General features: G+C 46.5%; 2 protein-coding genes across 2 annotated transcripts; both read right to left on the bottom strand.

Annotated features, from left to right (window-relative positions):
* Window positions 1-2,517: 2,517 nt before the first annotated feature.
* On the bottom strand, window positions 2,518-12,071 carry LOC309572441 (aldo-keto reductase family 1 member B1-like). The gene is made up of 10 exons (XM_082280739.1): window positions 11,912-12,071; window positions 11,487-11,654; window positions 10,837-10,953; window positions 9,444-9,521; window positions 8,955-9,077; window positions 5,664-5,770; window positions 5,432-5,513; window positions 4,823-4,906; window positions 3,914-3,996; window positions 2,518-3,175 (listed from the first exon to the last, which is right to left on the bottom strand). The coding sequence occupies exons 1-10, from the start codon at window positions 11,975-11,977 to the stop codon at window positions 3,133-3,135; spliced, it is 951 nt and encodes a 316-aa protein (XP_082136865.1). The 5' UTR covers window positions 11,978-12,071; the 3' UTR covers window positions 2,518-3,132.
* A 5,142-nt stretch (window positions 12,072-17,213) lies between these two features.
* On the bottom strand, window positions 17,214-24,319 carry LOC309572442 (aldo-keto reductase family 1 member B10-like; the record flags this gene model as incomplete). The annotated part of the gene is made up of 10 exons (XM_082280740.1): window positions 17,214-17,256; window positions 17,537-17,619; window positions 18,363-18,446; window positions 18,918-18,999; window positions 19,123-19,229; window positions 20,351-20,473; window positions 21,041-21,118; window positions 22,374-22,490; window positions 22,836-23,003; window positions 24,254-24,319. The coding sequence occupies 10 exons, from the start codon at window positions 24,317-24,319 to the stop codon at window positions 17,214-17,216; spliced, it is 951 nt and encodes a 316-aa protein (XP_082136866.1).
* Window positions 24,320-26,507: the final 2,188 nt, after the last annotated feature.

Below are 26,507 nucleotides of genomic sequence, written 5' to 3' on the forward strand. Positions count from 1 at the left end.
GAGTGCAGTTGGAAGTGAAACAAATTTTGTGCAAGTACTGATTCTACCAGTTCCAAGGACACGTTTTTTCTGTTAGCTGCCCTTAATCTTTCCTGTAGGCTGGAAATCCTCTTCCCAGGGTGTGCTACAGTATCACACCAGCTCAGCTGCTGCAGCAGAGTCCCAAATGTCTAGGAAGAGGCCGACAAGGTGGAGCTGAACTACAAGTTCTTAAGAACACAAAACAAAACACAACCACTTTTCACTGGAAGAGCTACAAGACTGTATTTGTCCTTAAAAACGTCTTTGATCAGAAACCCAGAGATCTGTCAAATCACAGTACAAAAACAAATGCTGTGAACAGTTTTAGCAGGAAGAGCTCAGTTAGCAGGAATGTGAGGCTCCGGATATGGAACTCTTTGATCTTTCCACTTTACCTTTTAGGAGATGAAAGGAAATCTCTGCTCGTGTAGGCAGAGAGTATGGCACAAGCATGGGGGTACAACAGACTGCACTTTACTGTTAGAATTCCCAGATCAACCTAGACTAAAGGAAGACTGCCTCTTCCTCTCTCTCAGCCTTCATTACGTCCACCCTTGGAGAAGCAATCCAAAACCATGATGGGTTTCCTGTCACTCCCTTCCCATGCTTTCTGACAACAGCCTGCTTTCTGTTCAAGCTTGTGCATCACTACCCCTGCACTCAGGTGTGCTTCTCTGTTTTCCCTCTATTCCCACTCTCATATTCCACCAAGATCCAAGCCCTCTGCCGGCCGAGTGCTGCACTGTGTCCCAGGACGACCCGTTCCAAATTCCTTCCCACAAAGTCATGCAGTGAAGCACAGAGAGCGCCTGTTACAATGCCACCCCGCCCCGAGTGCTAGCTGCTCTCCCATCTGCTGTGGGGCAGTCTCTGTCCAAGCTGTCTCCAGTAAAATTCCTACTTCCAGAATGGAAAATTTCAGGCATAAACTTTCATAAAGTTACAGTGAAATGAAAACAGAGGAAACTAACAGAACCTGATGTACTATTCTGGAAACCCTGACCCTCAATGTAACTTCTTGCCAGAACACGCCTGTCACAAAAATGTTATTTGCAAGCAAGTCAACATTGCCCTGAACAGTTTTCTGTCACATCTCAGACTAAGCAAAGAACATCAGCTCTTCTGGCTTTTTTACATGCCTTAGGGCTTTTGTTTATCACATTTAAGATTCCCAAAACACTCACAGAGCTGAAGCTTTCTGTATGTGCTTTTAAGCCCAGAATTTAAAGTGATTTATAATCAATTTATATTAGAAAAATCAGCATTAGAGGAGCATATTGCTTCAAGTCAGACACTGATTCTCTCCTCCTCATGTCTTAAGTTAATTCAATCTTGTCTGTTCAGCCTATTGTAAATTATTGTGATCAAAAACGTGTTGCATGCTAATTCTGGTCTCAGCATTACTGGAATTTTAAAAAGACATTGGAAATTACAAAAAAAAAAGATCTGTTTTCTCAATGTAATGGTTAGTATTTATGAGAAAGAAAAATTTTAAATTAGTATGACTCCTTAGTCAGACTCCTTTTGATCAGAACCAGGAAATAAACCACCTATTTCACAAATACTTTGATATCAACTTGCCTTCATATTACATTTTAACCTGACCAAGTTCACTTTAAGTCTTGCTATCACAACCCTACATTAAAGATTTAGATTGCTTATGCATTAACAGCCCTGGTGTCTCCCTTCTTCCACCTGTTCAGAGAGAACCCCCTTCCTGCCAGGCCCACACAACCTTCTCAGAGGGACCATTCACATCCCAGATCTACTCAGACATCTAAAAAAACTCACAGGAACATGCATGAAAACAACTCAACATTAGCCACTGCTTTTACCAGTGCCCAAATGCATTTTGTGAACAGCCTTGAGCAGCTCTCATGTGGCAACAGCTTTAAAACCACTACATGCAAGTATTGTGAAAACCACCAAGGGACAAGCACGCCTCACATACCAGAAGTTCAGTTTCAGCCGATTTTTCTGTGCTCCCTGAACAAAGCATTAAGTTTCTGATCTGCTAGCTCTTTTCTTGGAAACTCATTTTTACTGTGTTTACCAATGGTATCTTGTACCAGCACAGAATTCCTTCCTGCATCATGTGCTCCCCTGCTGGAGAGGGCAAGTTTTCTACTGCTTATTAAAACAATCCCACAGGATGCTCTGTAGGCTTCAAGTCTTCAGTGGAATACGTTTTCCACTAGCCAAAGTATACTATCACCTCAGCAAAACAAAAACTGAATTAAACAGGACTGTATTGGTTGTCAGAACCAAAACAGTTCTATTTAAAGAGAGGCACAGACCCATTGGCCACAAGTTCAACCATGAGAACACCAGGCAGCTCCCAGGGCACATGTAAGAAGTCAACATCAACAGATGATTTTGTGGGGGATGGTAATTTCCTTGCTTTTGTGTAATCTCTAGAGACAGCTGATATTACACAGCTGCTCCAGCAACACTACTGTTAGAGCATGGCTGAAATAACCATCTCATTACACACAGTAATGAAACTGTATTTTATTATAAGCAAAACAGCTTTATATCACTGAGAAATCAGGATCTATACACTTTTCAAAGAGCTACCCATGTAGAAACCATTTAGAAATCAACTTATACTTCCAATTAGAGGGGGGAAAAAAAAGTCTGGAGCATTACAAAGAAACAAAATCAACCCCAAAAGTAATCAGAAAAGAGAAGCAGACCTCATTACATAACATCTGCCAATATCCTGGTCCTTCCAGACAACAATAGTCACTAGCTCCAATTCACAGTATTCCAAAATAAAAGTGACTGCTTGTTCAAACTTGCTCAATGCTTTCTGCTTACCAATTCCAGACTTGCTGTTTGGCAAAGAAAATCTACTAGTCCACACAGTGTGCTCTTCAGAACCATTTCAGCATTTCCTTCTTCCAAAAAAAAAAAAAACCAAAAAAAAAACCAACAAACAAACCAGCACAAAGTCACTGAGTACATATACTGCAGCCTTGTGGGGAAAAAAAGAAGGAAAAAAATGGGGGTGTGGAGGGGTGTCTGATGCAGTGAAAAAGCTACATAGACAACTCATAGGCAACAGCAGAAGCATATCTGGGAAGCCTGGAGAAAGGCAGGAAATCATCTTCAGTATTCTGCATTGAAAGGGTAGCCCTTGTGAGTTTTGCACCTGGAGGAAATCAAAAAGCAAAGATTATCTCATGTCCCAAAGACATTGTATGCAGCTGTAGCCACTTCAAAGAACCACCAAGGGAGGAGATGAACTGTATAAAAGCAAGGGCTGTTTCTCCTGGGGACATGCTGCATTCCCAAACAAAAAGATTGAGTGCCTTCTGTTGTTTGGGCTCCAAACATCTCAGGTGATGGGACCTAGAGGTGCTTTGTAGACAACTGATTCAAGGTTTCACTGTTTACTGACAGGAAGACCTTTCTTGCAGCATTCCAAAGAAGATTTCATATGTGGCTCTACGCTTCCAAGTTGCAAATCCTCACGTTTTATTTTGAATGTTCATCTACTTTCCCAACAACAGAACACCACACAGATTTTGTAATGTACCTAAGAGTCACGAAGAAAGACTAAACACCACAAGCAAAGCTAATCAAGATTTTAAGTCTGTATCATGCTCATTCCTCCAATATGGACAAAACAAAAATTATGAGTAAGAAGCCTCCTATTGCAATTCCAGTTACAAAGAGTTTCTTGGCAACCCAACTGAAAATGAAGTTTGCTCAATGCTCATCATGTTCTGGTTCATAAAATGAAGACTTAAAAAATCTTACTCTAGAAAGTTGAGTTTGAAAATTGAGTTTGCATATCCTGAATTTCAAATCAGGCCTACTGTCTGTAACTTCATTTACTGAAGTATGTGATAACTTAATTGCTTAAAGAAAAGGAAGTGCCACTTACATGTGCATTTCACAGGCTCTCCAGTTTCTATTAAAGCTGAGAATAGTTGCCATCTCCTCTTTAGTCAATTCAAAGTCAAACACCTGACAGGAAAAAAAGCTGGAAATCACCTCTTTGAACAAATCAGTGCTTGTAAGCAAAAGAAAAATTAAGAAAAAAAAAATCACAAAATCAAAGAACAAGTCCACAGTGTAGGGTGCTTGTTAGAAGTGACTGCTTCATGAAGGGAAAGGAAAAAGACTCTACTGTCTGTCTGGATGTCTGAGACTCCTCTAGCTGGAGTGGGAGGCGGGCAGGGAGAGGTAGGAATTATAGTCTCAAGTTACACGTGCCAGTTGCATATGCTGGTTGTTTTAAAAAGTTTGGGGAGCACTGTGTTGCAGAACACCTCCATCCTCCATGTGTGAAGGATGCATCCTTCTGTGCTCTGCCAAAGAACCAGCTGCAAGGCCTCCATATTCCACCTCAAGCCACTAAGTGTTTGGAAGCAAAATCCTAATACTGGGTCCAGCCCAAGACTCCCAGATCAAGAGCAGCAACACGGTTTGTGGACACCAGGACTATTTCCTTAAAAGTGCTCGCTCTACAGAAGTCTTTTGTGGTGTGCTACTGCGCTCAGGCCCCAAATAAGCTGTCAAATTAGTCATTCACATGACACAGAACAGGAAGAATCACAGTGTGACTGCTCAGATTATCAGGATATAGTGTTTCCCAAAGCTTTGTTCACTCCTGCTCTCCCACTGTAATCTTAAATTAAGCCCTCAGGAGACTGCAGGTAAACACATGGAGAAAAAGCCCAGTCCTCCTGTCAGAAGAGCACCTGGGAAGGGTGAGAAAGGATCACTACTTGCTGTGCAGGGAGAAGCCAAGCCTTGCACCCAGCTCACTCCTACACTCCTAAGGACTCACCTTGAAGTTCTCCGCAATGCGCTGTGGCGTGATGGATTTGGGAATCACAATCACATTTCTCTGGATGTGGAAGCGAATGAGAACCTGCAAGAGGCACATCACTGCATCAGAGAGGGGATGGCTCTTGCTCTATGGCAAGTAGAGCCTGTTTAGCAGTTACTTGCTGTAAATGGTACAATTCAGCAGAATTAACCCACTCTCTGGAGCTGCTTTTCAAATTATACCTGAATTCTAAGCAGCGCTTCCTGAAGTGCACACAGAGGAGTGATGGAATCCCACAAAGCCTCCTTTCTCCTCCCCTCTGCAGTTTAGTGGCACTCAATTCCTTTCCTTCCCACCCAGACTGTGAGTAGGCTATTCAAATGTTCCCCCCTTTGCAACAGGGCTTGAGATGGGAAGACAAACATGGCAGCATCTGAAGATGGGTCAAGAAAATGTTTCTTGTGATGGTCAGAGCACCCTTGCAAGTGTGCATGGAAGGCCACATGAGGAACAAACCTGCATTGCTACCTGACACCACAGGGAATGAAGAGCCAGCCTGGCCTCTACCTTGTCATTAGCTGTCCTTTATGCTGTGCTACAGGAAGGGGTACTCTAGCACCTACCCACCTGTGCTGAGGTCTTGTTGTGCTTGGCTGCAATCTCTTTGATCTTGGGGTCATCCAGAAGGGAAGGATCCTCAGGCTTAGCCCTACACAGAGAAAGCAAGATCAGTGGCAAGAAACCTCCATAGGTCCAACCTAGTAAAGATCTGTATCTGCATGAAAAATTAATGCTGCACATGGTAAGCCTCAGTGCTTCCAGAATAATCCACACCAGCTCCCTGGCAGAGCAATCTTACCATGGTCTGTCAGGGGAGCCAAGGGGGCTGTAGGCTGTCACAGCAATTCCTTTGGATTGGCAGTACTTGATCAGCTTCTCCTGGGTAAGGTATGGATGGCATTCAACCTGCCAACATAAAAGTATAGAGATTGACAGTGACTTCACTGCTTTAATATGTTCCAGGGATTAGTTTTTACTCAAAGGCTGATTTTTGTGCTAATTTACAGTCTCTTCAGCAATATTGTGCAGCCTTTGTTTTCTCTATGCCTCACCCCCTTTCTACTATTTATAGTAGTTCTCCTTGCAGTGAAGGGTCAAGAACTGTAACAAAACTCCTTAAAAACTTTGCTGATCCAGATCATCTCCAGCATATGGGATGACCAGCTACACAATTGTTTCAATGGGACAGGAAAATGCACACCCAGGAGAGCTGTAAAATCCCAGCAATAGGATTGCAGACCAGGAAGTACAAAGTTCTCTTTTCATCCCTAATTAAACATGCCATAATATTTTTTACAGCTACCATATTAACTTCAATATCAGCATTGTTTCATTAGTCTTTATTTGCTTTGTGTCAATACTCACACTAGACACCTCTAGTATGAAAATAGTGAGAATGGTTGCCTGCTAAGATATTAGCCCTCCAGCCCACTGCCCATTACAGACCTTTTATAAACACACATGCACTTAGCAGGGACTCCCACAAGAATAGCTGCATAATGGAATACAGACTCCTTAACAGTGGGTCTGTGCTCTGGCAGGTGAACACACAGATATGGAGCATGGAACAGGAACTGTTCATATCTCAGGAGGCAGTGAATGACCACGAGTTTTGATACTTTGCACAGAGGGACTTTTGGGATAGTTGCACACCAGGGAGCACTCCTTTTCTTTCAGCAGGCAACATCAAGAACCGTTTTGACTATGCTGCCATTTGAGCCTCCTGCAGCTGCACTCTGAGGGCAGGCCCTGGAAACTTGTGCTGCTGGCAGGTGGAGCAAGGGAGTGCAAAACATGGAGTCAGTTTACAGCCTCCAGCACTTTATTTGTGGTTCTAGCTGCCTGCTGTTATCAGAGGCCTACATGCCTGTTTCCCCTCTGAGACAGGCTGGAATACTAAACAGAAAGGAGGGCTCCATTTTTAGAACAGATTGTACGTATTTATTTTGCTTCAGCAGTTGCAGAAAGACAGCTATTTAAGAGTAATAGAGCATCTAGTCTTCTCAGATATTCAATAGGTAGAATTTGTGCAACATAAGCAAGGCACAGTCATCCTCACCTGTCCACTGGCACTCAAGTTGAGAACCTAAATTAGGTGCCAGCATCACTGTTATGTAATTACTACCTTGCCAAATTAATTTCTCACTACAATTTAAACCAACATGCATCCTGTCTGAATTCAAATAAAGAATGGAAATGACATGAAAGACAGTGGATTACATGTGAAATATCTGCACAGAGAAAGTGTTTCCAGGAAGCACTCTCACTATTAGCCCAACTGGTAAGTGTTAGCAACAGCAAGCTTTCAGGCTTGCAAGCATTTCCTCAGAAGCAGTAGTTTGTGAAGGACAGGGACCAAAAGCCCAGTACTTTGTACTGAACTTTATTATAGTTAATAATCATTTAGACCTTGAGAGCATTTACAAGGTGTGAGAGGTCCAAGATCAGTGACCCCTATGCCAGAGATAAGGGTAATTATCATACAGTGAAAGTGGCAATGAGACATGGCAGATGTTGAAAGGTATCATAAAACTTACACTAAGTTTTCTAAAAGTGCATTGGGACTGATCATGCTCAAGCTACCACAGTAAAGGACCCAGTGTTACTAATCTGGTATCAATAATTGACTACAGTCCTTCAAACACCATAGGAATCAAGGTGAACTCTAGACAGACCCCACAGGGATCTATCCTGGGACTTGTTCTCTTCAGCAACCTGTGCCAGTCTATAATCACATCAATCCTGAAGGTGATGCCAAACTGGGGAACAACCAGCCAACACACTCAAGGGCAGGACTGCCACTTCAGAGGGACCCACTCAGGCAGAAACAACAGGCAAACAAAACCCTGAAGGAATTCAACAAGGCTGCACATGAAGCCACGCACCTGGGAAGGAAAAGCCCCTGGCAATAACACAGGCTAGAACCTGACTACCTGTAAAGTAACCATGCTAGAAAGGACCTGGGGGTCCTAACAGGCTGAGCTGGACATGAGCCAGTAGTGAGCATCAGGAACATAGCCACTAAATTGTGAGAATTGATCATCTGTCTCTATTCACACTTGTCAGACCACCTTCATAATACTGTGTCCTGTTTTCCCTCTTCCCAGCTCCCCACAGTAGCACAAATATTGACACACTGCATCAATTCAGCAGAGAAACTCCAGGGTGGGTAGGGTCTGGAGAACCTGCCATACTGGGAAAGGCTGAGGGAACTGGGCTTGTTCTGCCTGGAGAAGGGAAGGCTCAGGCCTCCTAGTAGCAGCTTCTCAGTACCTAAAAGGAGGTCATTCGAAGTCAAGCCAAGCTGTTCAGTGGTGCTTGGAGGAAGGCAACAAATGCAAGCTGAAAACAAGAGAGGTTGAGACTGGATATAGGAGAACTCCCTCTCCCTGCCATACACTCAAGGCAGGGGATCAGACAGCAGAGCACTCTGCCTAGGGAGGCTGTGCAGTCTCCATCCTCACAGGTTTTCAAGATGGATAAAGCCCTGGACAACCTAGTCTGATCTCAGGGCTGATGCACCTCTGAGCAGATCATCTTCCAAGGGCTCCTGCCATTTGAATTTTCCTAAGATTTCATTCAAGTGCTGTCTGTACAACTTCTACTCTATCGCCTACCTTGCAACTCCATTTCCTCCCTCCTCCTAACCTTCATTAAGTCTTGAGTCCATAAAGCATATTCCTGATCAATTCTCTCAGTTACCAGCAACAGGAACCGGCTTCTCCACAGAAATGTTATGAAAAGGTCATCTAATTCTCTATATATACATACACCAAGTCTTACTCTACTGCAAGGAAGTTTTTAGAGCTCATCTGAGTTCCCCCTCCTTTCTTCCTTCAAGAAGGGATTTTGGAGCTGCTCATTACCAGATTTCCAAGCAGTAGCACAGAGTTCATGAAAAACCAGCATCTTGGCATCCAGAAGCAGCTGGAGGGTGAGACTGAAGAATACACAGTGTCTACTCCAGTCTCTCTTTCTATAACCTTATTTCAAAGTAAGATCTTTGTAATTTTCTTTTAAAAACCCACAACAAATGACCGCACAAAGAAGAACACCACCAAACATTTGCCTCTGCCACTTTGCAGCTTACCTGGTTATTTGCAGGCTTGTACTTCAGTCCTGGCTTGTTCAAAATTCTATCAATCTGCTCATGGTTGAAGTTGGAGACACCAATGGCTTTTACCAGGCCAGCATCCACCAGCTCCTCCATGGCCTTACAGAAAGGAGCACAAAGTCAGCATCTAGTATACAAAGGCAGGGCCTGAAGAGCACATTCTTGTTTCCTTCATTAGAAGCCTAAAGTAAGTGTTTAGATTTTCAGAGTTCAAGTTTGAGGAAAAAACCTCAGAGCACTGGTGTGTATGTGCCATGTCTCCCATGCTCAAAGGGCTCATTCTTTGAGATTATGGAAATTCACAGCAAGTTAGAAAATGATGAATTGATAGATGACAATTTGCTATTGTACCAGTGAATCCTTCCAAGTAATTCTAAGCACATGAGATTGTCTTCTCTTCTCAGCAGTCTGAGGCTGTCATTACCTTCATCAGTCTAAACTTTCTCCTGCTGTGGCTGAACTTACCTCCCACGTCTCTAGAATATCACTGTTGCTGGGGATAGCCATGCCTTTGTCATCTAGAGGGAAGAGCTCCTCTCCTGCCTGTCAGTGAGAGAGAAATTGCTTGAAACACACGTTATTGGGAGGTTAACACCAGCTGAAGACCATGATGCTATAAACTCTTATTACAGGACAAACTAATCCTTATTATTGTATGAATTATCTACATATGTATTAGACATCAATACTCACTATCTATAGTCTTCAGTCTTTTGTTTTCACATGATATTATGGCAGTTGTTTTGCCTACAGCCAACCCAATATGGACAGATACTTCTGATAGACACTGTGTCTCCTGGCTCATCAAAATCCATATGGTGAAAGTTAAATCTTCACTTGTAATACAGAAAGTAGAATTACAGCCAGTTTACAAAATGACACAGTTGTTACCTGCTCATAATGAAGTGTTTTAATGAAATGCATAATAAGGACCACTTAGGACTTGGAAGGTGTTCACCTTATCCTGGACCAGATTTCCTGACAGGTGTTTCATGGGGAGTCTCACTGTTTAAGTTGCTAGCATAGGGAAAGTTAGAACACCCTGTATCCCACTTAAGACTATCTGCCAGGTATCAACTTCATTCAAAACCAGTTACTTTCTACTCATTCATTATTTACACCACAACACATTTCCATTTTCATAGTTCTGTCCACGTGAAGCTAATTTTAAAAATACAGATGTTATGAAGAACAGCTCGTCTTGGTAGCAAGAGGTAGAAAGAAAATTTCGATCAAGCTATCACTGAAAGGTTAAGCTTGGACATATTCAAACTGAGACATCAGTTCCTTTGCATGCAGTCAGTAGAAGAGTTAGGAACTAAAAAGTTTAACTCTAAGGCCTGTGGAATGCTAAAGCTCCTATAACAAAGGTCAGTTCCAGCTGGATTGTATTAAAGGACTCAGTGATTAAAGACAGAAATGAAAGACAACAATCTCTTATTCTGTGACATGCAGAGGAAAGAACTGTCAGACAGCAAAGTACAGCCCTCTTTCCACAAAGAAGGAGCCACACCATTGTCTGCTGAGCATACTTTGGATTTGTAGAAGGCAATACAAGCAATAATCTAAAGGAAAGAAATATAACTTCTGCTTCCAGCACGGAAATCCATCCCTAGGGCTGAAGGTCTGCCTCTTCCATGACCAAAAGGGCAGCAGATGCCATGCAAGCAGGGATCTCAGAGGTAAAAATCAACAGCCTGGCTCACATGGCCACTGTAAAGCTGAGCACCAGAGCAGTGCTGGTACACAACAGACACAGCATGATCTGTGCAGCTGGAGCAATCACTGGGCTATAAGCAACATAGCTCTTCAAAACTGGCACTCACAGACAAAGCCAAGGGCACTGCTGTTACTGTACCTTGAATCCCAGAGGCCAGTGGATGAGGTAGAGATCCAGGTAATCCAGTTTCAGGGCAGCAAGAGTCTTCTGGCAGGCTCCCTTCACCAGGGGCTTCTCATGAAATGTGCACCACAGCTGGAGACAAAAAGCCAAGGCAGATTGTGACCTCCTGGGTTAAAGCTCTTGGAACTCTTCTGTACTGTTCAGCAGGGTGTCTGTCCCTTTTGGGAAGTGATGTGACACCAGGTCATCCTACAGCTCTTCAAGTGGGGCTTGTTCTGTGAGCAGGACAGGCCTGTGATACTGGGCAATGTGTGCAGTGGCAGCACACATGACTACATGCTGTCCTGGTAGACAGCAGAAATAGTCTTGCTTCACTTATTGAAACAAATTAAAAAGCACCTAATAGAAGGTCAGACAGTGCATGAAAGAGAATAGCATAGCTTCATGCCAGAAAAAGGTGAAAGCATCACCCAAGTTTGTGGTATGGACCCTGCATAACTCTCAATACAGGATGAGGTAAAGTAGGAAATCTCAGGAATGGCTTAAGTGATGTTCGAACTGTTCCATGCTGCACAACTGAGTAGGTAAGTAAAGAACTGGGGGGTCACTTAAAAAAAAAAAAAAAAAAGTATTCACTGGTATATTCTGTATCACCAGACCCGTACCTTACTGACAACAAAGAGGTCCTCTCGTTTCACAACACCTTCCTTGATTTTCTGCTGGATCCCTTCCCCAACTTCGTTCTCATTCTGGTACACGTAGGCACAGTCGAGGTGGCGGTACCCGGCATCGATGGCAGCCATCACCGCAGCTGTGACCTTACCTGGGGGGGACTGAAAAAAGCGATGGCAAAAAAGCTCTCATCAGCACAGCACTGAAGACCTTTCTCACGGCAAGACAAAGCTAAGAAAGCCACCATATCCAAAGCAATCCCCAACTGAAATACAGCCAAACCCCGGCGGCGGCCCGGCCGGGTGTCCGTAGCGCTGCGCGACCACGACAGCGCTCGCAGGGCCCGGGCCGCGCTCCTTCCTTCCCCTCCTCCCCATCGCCCTCACGCCGCCAGCCCGGGGAGAGCGCGGCCCGGTACCTTCCATGTGCCCAGCCCCAGGATGGGCATCTTGGCGCTGGTGTAGAGCTGCACGTAGTCCGCCATAGCCCCGCCAGCAGCACCGCCACAGCCGCGGCCGAACCCCGCGCCTTTAATAGCGAGCGGGCGGCCGGGCCCGCCCCGCCCGGCGCGGCGCGGGGGAGTCGGGGCGGCGCCGGGCCCGGGCCGCGGGTGAGGAGTCGGCAGCGTCTGCGGCTCCGTGGTGCGGGAACGTCCCGCAGCCCCCGGGCTGTGTCAGACGAGCCTGGCCCCGGGGCTGCGCTCACCGCACACGGACCGTCCCGCAGCACCTCGGTGCCCTGGAGCCACATCCCCGGGCTGCGGATGACAGAGGGGACACGGGACAGAACTGTGTCCCCGCGCCCGAAGAGCTCTTGGCTCGTTGTGTGCCTCAGGGCATGGAAGCGCGGAGCCCTTTGCTGGAGCAGCGCCCTGGTGGCCAGGGCTGGTCCGGGTCTTGTGGCCCTGTGTGCCGATAACAGCGACACGACGGGAGAAACCTCGGTGTGCCCGGCTTCGGAGAGCCCAGGGGAAGATGCTCGCTGTGCCAAGTGGGACAAACGCAGCTTCCACTGCGAACTGTGGCTTAGGACCAATTTAGGACAGAGTGAATCTAAAAAAACCCAGCTTTATTTTGAATTTTAGAAGAGGTTTTTTGAAAGTGTTTTGAAAGTCGCAGAAGAGGAACAGTGACTTTTTAATGAGTGACATAATGATCATACTGTCCCTCTGCCTTTAGGGAAGTGCTGAGGACATTGCAGAGTAAAATGCCCGATTGTAATCATATGTGGTAGTGGCCAGCAGTCTCACATCAGAAACTGGCTTTGATGCTTTTGCAGACAAGCATTCGCTGTTCTGCTGAAGACGTCACAGCGCAATGGAAAAACCCAGGCTTGCCTGGAAGGCTTTGCTGCTTATTCACATGTGGAGAGTTTCTTCAGGTGTGAGCGTTTGCTCTGGGTGCCTCTCCCTGCTCTCTGCAGCTCCATATTTTTTGCTCCATTTAGCTAAGGACGGCAAGGTAATTGGTTTTCCTCTTTAATGTTCATCCTGTTTTGTGTCAGCACCATCAGGCATCCCTGGCAGGATGAGATGTGCTTTCACTTGGATCACAAAACCTTTACACAACTTGGTGCTTATCTCTTACCACTTGGGTTGAATTTTCCCTGATGATTTTATGTCAGAGAGATGCCTCCATCTTGTCACAGGAGACTTCAGGCAGAAATTCTGTATTTTGTTTTTGCTGTTTGCTCTTGTGAGTCAGAGCCTTTCCCCTCAGAGCTGTAAGGCCAGTCAGCTTCCACTGTTTGCCTCTCCCAAAGGTCTGGTGGGGTCCTTGGGGAAGAAGAAGAACTGCTCGTGTCACCCTGTGACAGCCAGCCTGCTAAATCCTGTGTCCTGTGTCCTTGATAACATGGCCATGTGAGCCACTGACAATGAGGAACTGTGAGGGGGAGGAGGGTGTTCCTTTCTTTTTTTTTTCCTTGATCCACGTGCACTGAAGCAGAAGGCGTAATATCATGAGTTTTCAGTTTGTTTTGCTGACTTTGCATTTAGTAACTGTAATTTCACCACGGGCTGTGACTTTGGTGACCAGCAGTGTTTGGAATCGGAGAACAGGGCCCAAAATAATAGAAGTGGGTATGTCCTTATGGACAGTGTTTACCAGAGAGACCCAGTGGCCTGCTGAAAAAACATGAAGGCAAAGTAGGCAGGTGACAGCATTGCAAGGTGTGATCCTCTCTACAACCAAGGGGAAGAGCTGCAGGGGTCTGCAACTTCAGAGCTACTGACAGACACAGGCGCAGCTTGACCTGGGGTTTGGAGGTGAGAGCACGCAGGTTTCAAGCTTGAATCACTGGGAAGCACAGCAGGAATTTCAGCCTTGCTTGGAGGGGAGATTTATCTTGCTCAGTGGGGGGTTGAGATCAACCTCTGGATGCCAGGAGGCAGATCTAAGGGGCTTGACCAGCCCTGACTGTAGAAGACCTCGGCCTCTTTTTCACTCTGAGCTCAAATCAGCCCAGGAGCTTATCTTGGTGGATCTCCCATATTCTCAGAGCTGATGAGGCTTTTTGTCCTCATGCTTTCGTCCTTTAATCGCACCTGCTGAAATAACAAGTCCCAGGTACAGCCAAGGATGAGGAAGTAGTCCTGCCACCCCTCTGTGGTGATTATTGTGTAGGAAGGGCAGGTTTAGCGCAGCAGGGGGGAAACCATGGTTTCCCTGGGCAGGGGGAAACCATGAACTGCTTCAGGTTGGTCAGGACTGATTCTGGCCAGCTCTGAAACTGGCCCTGTACCTGGGCTGACTGAGCTCTGGCAGATGGGAAGCACCTGTGTGTCCCCCACAGTGCCCCTGGCTGGTGAGAAGGGCAGCACCTCACTCCAAAGGGAATGGCTGCTGAGGGTCCTGTAGGCTGGGCCACCCCTGCTGGGCAGGACAGCGGCAGCCCTGGGGACAGTGGCAGTCTTGGGGACAGCAGACTGCCCACCCAGGAGCTCTAGGACACAGTAAGCAGGACTGAGTGGTGAAAGGAAGCATAAGGCACCCAGCATCACCCTCCGAGCCACCCTTGGTTCCAGGGAGGGACTGGGATGGCCTGGATGTAATCTGTGGTGACAAAGTGGGGGTGGAGAGGAGGACAGGGAGGGGATTGGTGTTTGGCTTAAACTGAGGCTGGAGAAGGGGGAGAAAGGCACTGACTTATTTGTTCTTCTGTGTTATTTTTTCTCTCCTCAGTACCTGAGTCACAGCTCACAAGTGGAGTAGTGAGAGGAACCCTGGAAGGAGCAATGATCTTGACCCTGGGAATACACAGGTTGTGAAAGTGGAGCAGCCAGTGCATGTCCAGGGGTGAGTACACACAGTGTGCAAATGCCTGAAGAGAGGAGGCATCTGGGCAGACCAGCACTGGGTGGGAAGATGACTCGGAAGAGAGAGGCAGATGCTTTTTCCTCTGGCATCTTGGGGGAAACTGATAGCAAAGTGAAAACAAAGCCTCTTCAGGCAGCCTGAACTGCAAGGTTAGGTAGGCCTGTGGAGGTAAGAGTGCTGCTCCCCACAATGTCAGTGCTCTCTCAACAGTCCTTTGCTCAGAAGGAAATTGCAGAAATATTGAACACTTGGAGCAGCTGTCCCTGCAGTGGCCGTGTCGGTGCTGGGAAACTGGAGCAAATGAGATACCGCTTTTTGCCTTGTAAGAGCAGAGCTCTGGGAAGTTTGGGCTCTCTGCTACTAGCAGGCATTGCCCTTCCCATGGGAGAGAGGCTTTAGGGTCCACCAGTGAAGAGCTGTGGGGAGCAATGGTCTGATTCTGCTTATCCCACAGATGAGACTCCCCCTCAGTTGCTTGGACTGCTGGGCTGTGTTTATAGGCAAGGGGGAAGGGACCCTGAATAAGTGGTGACCACTGATGCTGTGGCCTGAAAGCTCCAAGGTTGGAGCACAGTTACTACTGGTATCTCTTGATAAGCTTTTGGGACATCAAGGAGTAACTTACACACCTTGTACTGGATGGTGCATGCCAGAACATGGGCAGATTAGTGGCATGACCAAGGATGATGCTGGGAGTTCAGCTTGGAAAACGTTTTAGAAGTGGTTGGAAAATATGTTGACTGTTCCAGTGTTGATCCTGATAATTTTGTCTGCTGGACAAGGGGTGGGTTTGGGATGTGTCGTATGTTCACGGTGAGGTCTGCTGGGGCAAGGGGTGGAGTAATGAATATACAGTAAGATTATGATTATTTTAAAGATGGAGTTTGAATAAGGGTGAAACAATTCTTAGTATATCTTTCAATTTAGTGCAGGGTGGAATGTAAAGAACAAAAATTGCAGATGGTATCAAGGGATGGCAGTGGTGACCTAGGTGGAGGCCACTGAAACAGATATAAACACCCTGTCTGGTGCCAGAATTTAAGTTCACAGTGCTGTGACTCAGGAATACTTCTGGAGACATAGGTGCACTTTTTGAAGGAGATCCATGCTGAAAGGACTTAATTCCAAGGGGACTGCAGCTGGTGGATGAGTCAAGCTTGAACAAGGAAACCCCTGAAGGCTCTATGGGCCACTGGGTAACCAGCGCTGGAGAAAGTATTCACTAAAAAGACAGTGATCTAAATTTTTGCATCATAGCAACATTGTAGCTTTATTGTTGATAAAAATGTGTATTTGATCTCAGCAGAGCTGTCTCACCTCAGCCTGGGGATTACAGAAGGTTTTGTGGGTTGCTTCCTTTAGGAAGCTGCAAAGCAAACATCCTTGGATCACATTTTCATGATTTGAAAGTGGAACTTTTGGAAAGAATTTCGTAAGGTGCTTGTTTTCTTGAACAAAAGTCTTACTCTTTTGCCTTGACACCCAGTGTGCAACTTTTTGTGATTGTGTTTGGTCACCTGCCCAGGCGTAGGAAGCGGGAAGGTGACACAGCCCCAAAAGCAAATACCTGCTGCTGTCCCCTGGGGCTGTGGGACCAAGGGCAGTGGTGGATGGCTGTCTGGGCTGAGGGGGGATGCGGATGGAGCTACAGGGGCAGTGGGTGCGGCCAGGAGAAGCTGGCCTGGAGGCTGGCAGGGCCAGCGGGGCTGCCGGCACTTTGGGGGCTGAGCTCCCGGTGCCAGCAGCCGGAGCCCCGGGCTGGGTGACAGCAGGGACGTCCCTGCACTGCCAGGAATGGGACTGGCTCGAGTGGCTGAGGGCTGGCTGCCCTCTGCTGCCCGCCGGGAGTGTGCCCTGTCCCGGGGAAAATCCAGGAGAAAACCTGCCTGAAGATACTGCCGACCACACACCTGTGTGCTTTCTGCTTATGGATTTTTTTTTCCCCCTAAGGAAAAACTTTCCCTAAGTAGGAAAAACTCCTTTCTCAGTTACTTCTGGAGTGATAAAACTGCTGGCCTTTAGTTCTTATTTCTCAGATTTTTCTCTCATAACTGCCAACTATCCTCCTCAGCCTGTTGTGTTGAAACAGGATAAATTATAGATGTGAATGTGTAGTTCAAAGTCTGTCCCTTGCTAAATGTGGATTACTCAATTCAAATTTTGACAGAAAATTATTACAGCCCCCATTTTATTATTTTGGAACAATTTTACTGTATTTTTCAGAAAGAATAAACAAAGGTTAATCACTGAATATAAAAAAAAACCCCACAAAATATACAAACAAAAGATAATCACTGCTGTGACTTCACTGGCTGCAGGAGGAGAGATGCAATAAGAAAGCTAGATAAATTGATAGGAAAAATACTAGACCAAGCTCTGAAGGAGGGCAGGATATGAACATCTTCAGTATTCTGCATTGAATGGGTAGTCCTTGTGAGTTTTGCCCCTGAAGGAAATAGAAGACTTCATTTTAGTCACAATTTTCCTTTCTAGTTTTGCTTAAAGAAGCCACTAAGGTGGGATATGAACTCTGTGTTGTAGGATGGGTTCGTTCCAGATTTGTTTTCCTCTATAGTATGTGTTTTTTGTACACTTGGAACATCCCAATTACTTCATCATCCAGGCTCTTGGCATTCTAGGCAGTATTTAGATGTAAAACCTCTGTGTATATAGTATTCATAACTTAAGGGGTTGGACAAAAACAAATACTGAATGCTACCACTTACGTGCTCATTGTATAGACTCTCCAGTTTCTGTTAAAGCTGAAAATGGTTGCCATCTCCTCTTTAGTCAGTTTGAAGTCAAATACCTAACAAGAGAAAGAGCTGGAAATCACCTCTTTGAACAAACCAGAGGCTGTAAGCAAAATCCACAAAATTAAAGAACAAGTCTGCAAGCTGGTTAGAAGAAATGAGTGCTCATGAAAAAGGCATCTCTCTGTATCACCAAGAAGGCATTGGCAGAGGGAATAGAAAAATTCATCCAAAGTTGCAATTAGACGTGCCAGCTGTTGCAGGACTCTTGGCAAGCTCTTGCATCTGCCACTTGTGAAAGATGCATCTTTCTGTCCTATTCCAAAGGCACATCTACAGGACTTCCATATTTCACTTAATCTATCTAGGCTTTTTGAAATCCTGGTGAGCAGCTGCAGTCAAAGACCACTGAATTAACAATAGAGCACCATGGTTTGTGAACACCACAGCTGTTTTCTTAACACTGCTTGCTCTACATAAGCCTTTTGTGGTGTGCTACTGCACTCAAGTGCCAGTGAAGAACCATGTGGCAATTCATCTCTAGTCTGCAGAGTACATGACACCGTGTAAAGTGACTGCTAAAATTATCAGCACACTGTTTCCAAAGAACTTGGTTCACTCCTGCTCTCCAGTTGTAACCTTAAGTTTAGCCCTGAGCAGAGTGTGTAAACAGACAAGAAGCCTGGTGTTCTTGCCTGAGCAGGAGTTGGGAAGAATGATAAAGGATCACTGCTTGCTGTGCAGGGAGAAGCCCAGCCATCCCTGAGGGGCAGCACCCAGCTCACTCGTGATCCCTCACCTGGAAGTTCTCCACAATGCGCTGTGGGGTGACAGATTTGGGAATCACAATCACATTTCTCTGGATCTGGAAGCGAAGGAGAACCTGCAAGAACAGACAACTCAATCATTCCTCCTGCTCCAGAGGGAGCAGAGTCTGTTCCAACAGCTGTTATCCCTGTTTCAAATCATTCCTGTCCCTGCAGCCCTGGTTGCCCTGCCTGGAGAGCAAAGAGGGAAGTGGTGGAGCCTCATGTGAAAGGCTTCCTTTCCCATTCAACTTTGGGCCAGTCAAATCTTCCTGCTCACTCAGACTTCTGTCAAGATCACATTCTGTGCAAGAGGACTTGAGATGAAGACTGAAACATTACAGCATTTGAAGATGGGTCAAGAAAATGTTTCGTGATGACAGTCAGGGCACACTTGAGAGTATGCATTGCAGACCATACAGAAAACAGACCTGCACTGCTGCCTCACACCAGAGGTGACTGGGAGCAAAGAGCCAGCCTGTCCTCTACATTGTCATTAGCTGTCCTGTGTTACAGGGAGGGGTACCCACAGTCTGGCATCCATGTACCTGGGCTGTGGATTTGTTGTGCTTGGCTGCAATTTCCTTGATCTTGGGGTCATCCAGAAGGGAAGGATCCTCTGGCTTCGCCCTACACAGGGGAGAGAGAGCACCAGCAATCTGTTTTGGGATCAATGGCTAATAGTACACTGGCTGTCTCAGTGCTCCAAGCCTTATCCATGCCAGCTCTCTCACAAATTGCAAGCAACCTTACCATGGTCTGTCAGGAGAGCCAAGGGGGCTGTAGGCTGTCACAGCAATCCCTTTGGATTGGCAGTAGCTCACCAGCTTCTCCTGGGTGAGGTATGGATTACATTCGATCTGCCCACAGAAGAGTATAGAGACTGATTGAATACAACTGTAACTCACTCCAGGCACTATCTCCTGATGCACTTAAAGGCTGGTATTTGTCCTCATGTGCCAGTCTTTGCATGGTATTATTCAGCCTTAGTTTTCTACAGCACCTACTTCTACAGTGAGATTTCTTTTTGCTCTAGGGAAAGAGCATTTCATAGGGCTCATCTCTGGGTTCTTTGGCCCTGGTTCTTTGGCATGTTCTGAGGTCCTTCTCAGATTTCTAAGCAGCATCTTAGCAAATATTGAAAACCCCACTGCCTTGTATAGTCAGTAGTAATATGGTGTGGGATGAGAAGGACATGCTGCACTGCTCTGTTCTCTCCCTTGTCTGTTCTAGACATAGAAGCCCCTTTCTCATGAATTTGTGTGAATGGATTCCATAGTTTTGGACAGAGATGCTTTTTTTTTCCTTTTAGCATGCTCCTTTTTTTTAACTACATGGAGGGGAAGGACTGGCAGGCTCTGGAGACTGAGGGAAGTTAGTACTCTTAGTGAACCTGCAAGAAGTACTGATTTCAGAACTGTAAGAGATATCTGATTCTGTCCAAGGCTCCTTGAAGGGATAAACTTCTGCAGCTCCTGCATACAAAGGGGCAGTGGCTGCTGTATGCAGACAAAGGCTAGGTGATTTTTTTTGCTATGTGTGTATACAAGCACTTTATTTTTTATTTTACATAAATCAGGGTAGATACCAGGAAGCCACTAGTGTGTCAATAAATGCTCTGCTTCTGCATAGATAGTTAAAATTGATCTCTCTTTTTCAGCTGGGTGACTGAATTGTGCATGCCTGCATGAGAAAAAAAACACGTGTTGTGTGAACAATTACCTGCTACTAATAACAGACTGATGCCATTACTAATAACAGAACAAGTCTTTTAAGAAGTTTTTGTTGTAATTTGTGTACCACAACTTCATTCCCTATCAGGACACAGATCTACAACATCTTTATGTGTACTCAGAAGTAATCACAGGGTGTAATTGTGCTGTGTCTGCTCTGTTCTCCCTTTTCCCATCTCCTCATGCAGCTGTAATTGGATCATTATAATCCCACAAAAGCAGTCACCTGCAGCCACTTTGCAGCTTACCTGGTTATTTGCAGGCTTGTGCTTCAGTCCTGGCTTGTTCAAGATTCTTTCAATCTGGTCATGGTTGAAGTTGGAGACACCAATGGCTTTTACCAGCCCACAGTCCACCAGCTCCTCCATGGCCTGGCAGAAAGAGGAGCACAGTCAGCACCCAGTATACAGGACTGAAGGAATTCTTCCTGGTGTGGCTTTGTTTCCCTTCATGGGCAAGGAAAGACAACTGTTTGGAGCTGCAAAGATTGCCTCTTAGGGGAAAGTGCACACCGGTGTATTTGTGTCACCTCTTCCATCTCACCCAAATCCAAAGGCTCCTTGCTTGAGATGGCAGAAATTCACTCTCAGTTATTTACACATGGGAAATCAGGATAATCAATGACGTGCTCTTGAGCTAGCACGGGAGAGCTGTAAGGGCAGGCTGTGGGTAAGATCACAACCTAATTTATTTCAGCAAAGTGTATTTGAGCAGTTTAAGAACAGTGGTGCGGACAGTTCTGTTTCTGGTATGGTCAAGCAGTCTGGCTTGCAGCTTCACTAAAGATTATCAGCTCGACTGAGCATTTATGTTTTGAAAAGCTACATTGTATATGGTGCAATAAATATATAAGAACTTTGCGACTGCTGAAGGTAATGCAAGCATGGAAAAGGCTGCCAGTAACAGAAGACATGATTTGCCACTGTGGCTGAACTTACCTCCCATGTATCTAGAAAATCTGTGTTGCTGGGTATAGCCATGCCTTTGTCATCTGTGGGAAACAGCTCCTCTCCTGCCTGTCAGTGAAAAAAAATGATTGAAACACTCTTTTTATTGGCAAGTTAATACCAAGACAACTGAAGACCATGATGGCCTTAGCTACTAGTACAGAAAATACTAATATTTCCCTGCGTTGTTCCTGGCAATGTTTGCCAGCAAGCATTCCTAGTGGGAATGATCAGGAATCATTCCTACTAGGAAGGTCAGGTGTATCTCCTAGACCCGGCAAAGTGGTGACTCACTAGAACACATACAGATAAACAAATCACACCACTTGTGGAACAAACAAGCTTCCTGTACTCCTCTATTATTCCTTTAAGAGAGAACTGAGGTGTTTTTTTAAGGTCCCAGGAACATTTAAATCAGGTTTAGGCCAAGCCACATCTGCTGAATAAGGTATTATGTGAACACAGGTGTCCTGTGAGGGGAGCATCAGTTTAAGTTGGTGGCACTAGGCAAATCAGAACACCCCAGATGTACAAACTCAGAAACAGAACCCCACATCTCCACATCGCTCCACATCCAGTGTGCAGATGTCAGAGTGTTATGCCATGACACTTTCATTCAAGGTCTTTGTTCACATAAAACTAACCATGACAGCTTTGCAAGTATGACAAACAGTTGGCAAGCTCAAAAGCAACAGATAGGATGGAGGTCTTAACCTGTCTGCAGCAGAAAGAAAAAGCCAAGACTAGACACAGACTGAGACATCAGCTCCTTTGAAGTACATGAAGGGTGAGATGTATCTCGTGTACTTCTGACATGGATGTCAGAAAGCCTCACCTTTTGAAATCCAAGGTCTGTGGAACAACTTTAAGGTCCCTACAGCAAAGGTCAGCTCAATAAGGACTCAGTGATTAAAGAAAGAAATGGAAGACAGAAACATTCTCTTGTTCTGTGATTCTGTAACACGCAAAGAAAAGAATTCCTGTCAGGCAGCAAAGTACAGCCTTCCTTCCCACAAAGCAGGAAAGGATGATTTAGCCAAAAGTTAAGCAGCATGAGTCAATCTTGCAGCCAGCGGCCTGACCTTAGTGCTGGCTCTGCCTCCCCGTTGTCAGGAGGGCAGAGGACGCTGTGCAGGCAGCGGTCCCGGGGATCAGGGGCCCGGCTGATGGGGCAGAGGAAAGTGGGATGGGCAGCACTGGGGCAGCGCTGGCACAACAGGCACGGCTCCTCCTGCACTGCAGCAGCAGTGGTGCTGCAAGCACCCCTGGCACTTCTGAGGAGCTCTCCCAGGAGCAAAAACCAAGGTCACTGCTGTTACTGTACCTTGAACCCCAGAGGCCAGTGCATGAGGTAGAGATCCAGGTAATCCAGTTTCAGGTCTGCAAGAGTCTTCTGGCAGGCTCCCTTCACCAGAGGCTTCTCATGAAAAGTGGACCACAGCTGGAGAAAAAAACAAGGCAGACTCTGATCTCCTGGGTTAAATCTCTTTCCAGAAGAAGGAAAAAAACTAGCACCCTTTTTGGGACCGTTTCTGCTTAACAAATATTTTGAACAGTCTCATGAAAATGGAGAATGTGGAACACATCTTAAATAACACTCTACAAAATACAAAACACAAAACAAAATTTTGAGAGAGACAAAAAGAGGTTTCTATCAGTACAGGCCTGAACTATTCTCCTAACTGCTCCACACTACAGCACACAGCCTTTCCCCACTGCTCTGAATTGCCCTCTATGCATATGTTGTCACAAAGCAGGCTTTCCCCTGGATCCTAAGTCACCTTACCTTACTGACTATGAAGAGGTCTTCTCTTTTCACAATGCCTTCCTTGATTTTCTGCTGGATCCCTTCCCCAACTTCATTCTCATTCTGGTACACGTAGGCACAGTCAAAGTGGCGGTACCCGGCATCGATGGCAGCCATCACCGCAGCTTTTACTTGCCCAGCTGCAGACTGGAAAAAGAAGGTTAAGATCCCAAATCAGAGCATACAGGCCGTTTCCTAGTTCTCTAGCAGCTAAAGAAACACATACAATGTGGTTTTAAGTAGAGTTTTTCCATGCCATGTTCCTAAAGCTCTCTTCATCTTACAAATGCAGGCTGCTGGGTTTGAAGCCAGCCTCCAGCCTTTTATCCATAGCCTCAGTCCCACGTGGGCTCAGCCAACAGCCAAGTAGATCAGAGCCCCAACACCTGGGCAGCTCACCAGAGGTGGACGGGAGGAACCAAGTTTTGTGCCAGGGAGCTTTGCAGTGCCTCTTGCCCAGCACTCCTCGCTTCCCAGTGCTGTGTTGAAGAAGAGAAATAGTCAAACTGCCCAACTGGGAAAATTTTAGTTCTGTGGGGAGGGCAGTGGGCTACACCTTAGTCATCCACATCTCTTTGGAGTGTTGTACTGTGATCTAGCCCAGCTCATCCTGGAGCACATCCCACCTGTAATTTGAAGTTATGTCAGCTGCTTCCTTCAGAGAGAGAGGAGATGTGCAATTCTATGTGTCTCTATGCCCTGAAAGGGTGTGTAAGAGCTGTGCACAAAGAAACGTTGACATATCTTGTTCGTACAAATCCAGCAATGTTTGTTTCTGGGCATTGTATAGATCAGTGATTTTGTAGCCATCGTAACAACAGTGCAAACCTCTTTGTCAGAACTTGCTCGAAACGCATGAATGGTCTTCTAAAGCCATACCTCGTTAGCAGATGACTCCCAGGGACATCGCCCAGGACTACAGTTACTCAGCACGGAAGCAGCAGGGAAGTGCTCCAGCGCAGTGGCACGGGAAGGAGCAGGGAGAGGGGCCCGGGAGGCCGCGGCAGCCGCGGGAGCCCGGGCGGGATAGCAGGGGATGGATGGGATCCGCGCATCCCTGGCGGGTACCGGAGGGACGGAGCCGCCCTCTCTCAGGCTGGGGAGACCCAAGGGTCGCCTCTCCCCCGTGGCAGGAGGGGACGGCAGGGACGGAGGGCACGCCAGGGAAAGCGGCTTCAAAAGCAGCGCCGCGGCTCTGCCTGCGGAGACCACCGGAGGGACAGGGCATCCCCGGCGGCATCCCGGGCGGGATTTCGGGGATGGCGGCGGGGACGTGTCACCGAGCCGAGCTGTCCTCGCTCCCTGCCCACCTCCGAGCGCTCCGGACCCCACCGGAGGAGATGGCACCGGCTGCGGACCCAGCCCCTCTGAGATGGAGCGACCGCGGCCCCCGTTACCTTCCATGTGCCCAGCCCCACGACAGGCATCCTGGCGCCGGTGTAGAGCTGCACGCAGGTCGCCATGGCTCCAGCAGGGAATGCTGCCCGGTAGTACCGCCCGCCGAGCCCTTTAGTGACGGCGGTACCGTGCCCGCCCCGTCCCGGGAGCCGCCCGCCACAGCTGCTCCGTGGGCTCCGGGCCCCCTCCGAAGGTGGGATGATGCTTGCGGTAACAGGAGAGGAAGAGCAGCCTCCTTTGTAGGAGTAGATTAGAAAGCAGTTATTTTAAAGAAAGCAGTTATTTTAAAGAAAGCAGTTATTTTAAAGAAGAACGTTGTTTTTAGTGTTGGGAGAGTGGAAGTTGCGGAAGGATAATGGATGTTATGTTGAGGCCACCTGAGGAACTTTGCTGCATGCTCGTGCTTGGAGAATTTATTCAGGATTCAGGTGTGAGTGTCACTTGGGAGTATAATGGTGTGTTCTTCTCTGTGTGCCTTTCCAAAGCAGCTGCTTTGTAGCTCTTTTTTCCCTGCTTACCTGAGGGCAGACAATAGTTTGTAATCCTCCTGTTCATGGTCAGCACCATCAGCCATCCTCAGTGGGATGTGATGTTTCAGTTAACATCACAAAATAGTTATGTAACACAGTGTTTGCCTTTTACTTTCTTTTTTTCCCCCTGAATTCCTTCTCTGTAAATCTGCTCTGAGCATGCTCAGACTCTTAGGGTTTGGTTCAGAGGACAGTGAAATCAATGGAAAGATTGTGCTATTAGGGGTGCCGGTGACAGTATTAAAACCAAGCTGCTTGCATGAGATGCCTCCTGCCATTCTAGTCTGGGGGATTTTGCATTTCCCCTTTTCCTTCCTACTGTCCCTCCCTCAGTTCAGGGAAACAGATACCATCCATCTGCAGAGCTGTAGGAAAGTTCCAGTTGTGGCCTTGTGTTTGGTGGCCATTCCTGCTAAGTGGTGCTGATGGTGGGTGAGGGACTGGAGCTAAGGTTATCAGAGGGGCAGAACTGGTGTGCAGAGTGAGTACTGCCAGAGAGGTGGACTGTGTGGTGTTAGCTGGGCTCAGAGATCAGTTTTCCATGCCTGACCTCTGTCTTGGTCGTAATTATTAGCAGAAGTCGTGTGGAGACTTGTCCTGACAAAGACTGGTGCCCTTCAGAGGCCACCCTGTTTGGAAACACCGAAGCGATCACCTGCACTGTTAGTAGGCAGTCTCCTTCTGGCTGACGGTGACTGCTAAAAGTTTATGCAATATGCACTTCACAGGGTGTTTTTTGCAAAACAAAATGTTGAGTCATGCCTGTGATTTGCCTCTGCTCTCCTTTGTATTTCCTGTATGCTCAGCATAGTGGAGTGCTTTGACTCCAGCTGTAAAAGGTCTCCGTGTAGGAACTGGCAGAATCAGATTTTTACATTGCTTTCTCTCTGGTCTGTGAAAGCAGGGGCTTGATTTTTCCCAATGGTTTCTTGACTGAGAGATGTCTGTGTCTTTTAGAAAGGATTTTGGGCAGAAGGTTTTCATCTGATGTAATGGATCCCAGGTCCATTGTGCTGTCTCTCTTATACCAAAATGCTCAGGCCAAAAGCACCAGTTTTGTTCACACCTCATTGGAGAACAAAAGCTTCTTTTTAAAAAAGGCCAGGTTCTTTTTGCATTTGTCATGGAGTAAGGGAACACCAGACAGTGTGATAGTGCTAAACTGGATTCACCAAGTGCATCAATGGAGGAAAAGCCTGGCAGGGAGAATGTGACACATGCACTGAAGGAGTCTGGGTACATACAAGCAATGGATGGTAAAGCAACAGGAGAATGATACCTGGGAATATTCACAAAGTATAATAGTGTGTGCCCCTCATAAAATACTCCAGTGAGTCAGTGTGGCCTCACCTGGGGGAAATGCAGCACTAAACTCTGACCTGTGTCATGCTCTGGGCAATGGCTTAGCACTAACACATGCTCTTATACCTTGTGTCTTTATCATTTTGGTTATCTGCATGGGTAGTCGTGTTTCCCCAGTCTGTTTTATTGAGGGCTTGTAAAGCTAGATCGATGTCAGCACAGGCTGGCAGCCAGATCAGTCCACTTTCACCACAGAGCTTTCCAGCACTTCCAGTTATTGTTCTCCTGGGCACTTCCATATCATATGTACCAAGACTCCTCCCACAATTCCTGTCTGCACCAACTGGTCAGTCGTGATTCATTATATCCAGTTATTTTAACTCCCAATCAAGGCAAGTTCTTGATGCTCCTGTGACATTCA

The sequence above is a fragment of the Coloeus monedula genome (assembly GCF_965178545.1).
Source record: "Coloeus monedula genome assembly, chromosome: 4".
NCBI classification, from domain to species: domain Eukaryota; kingdom Metazoa; phylum Chordata; class Aves; order Passeriformes; family Corvidae; genus Coloeus; species Coloeus monedula.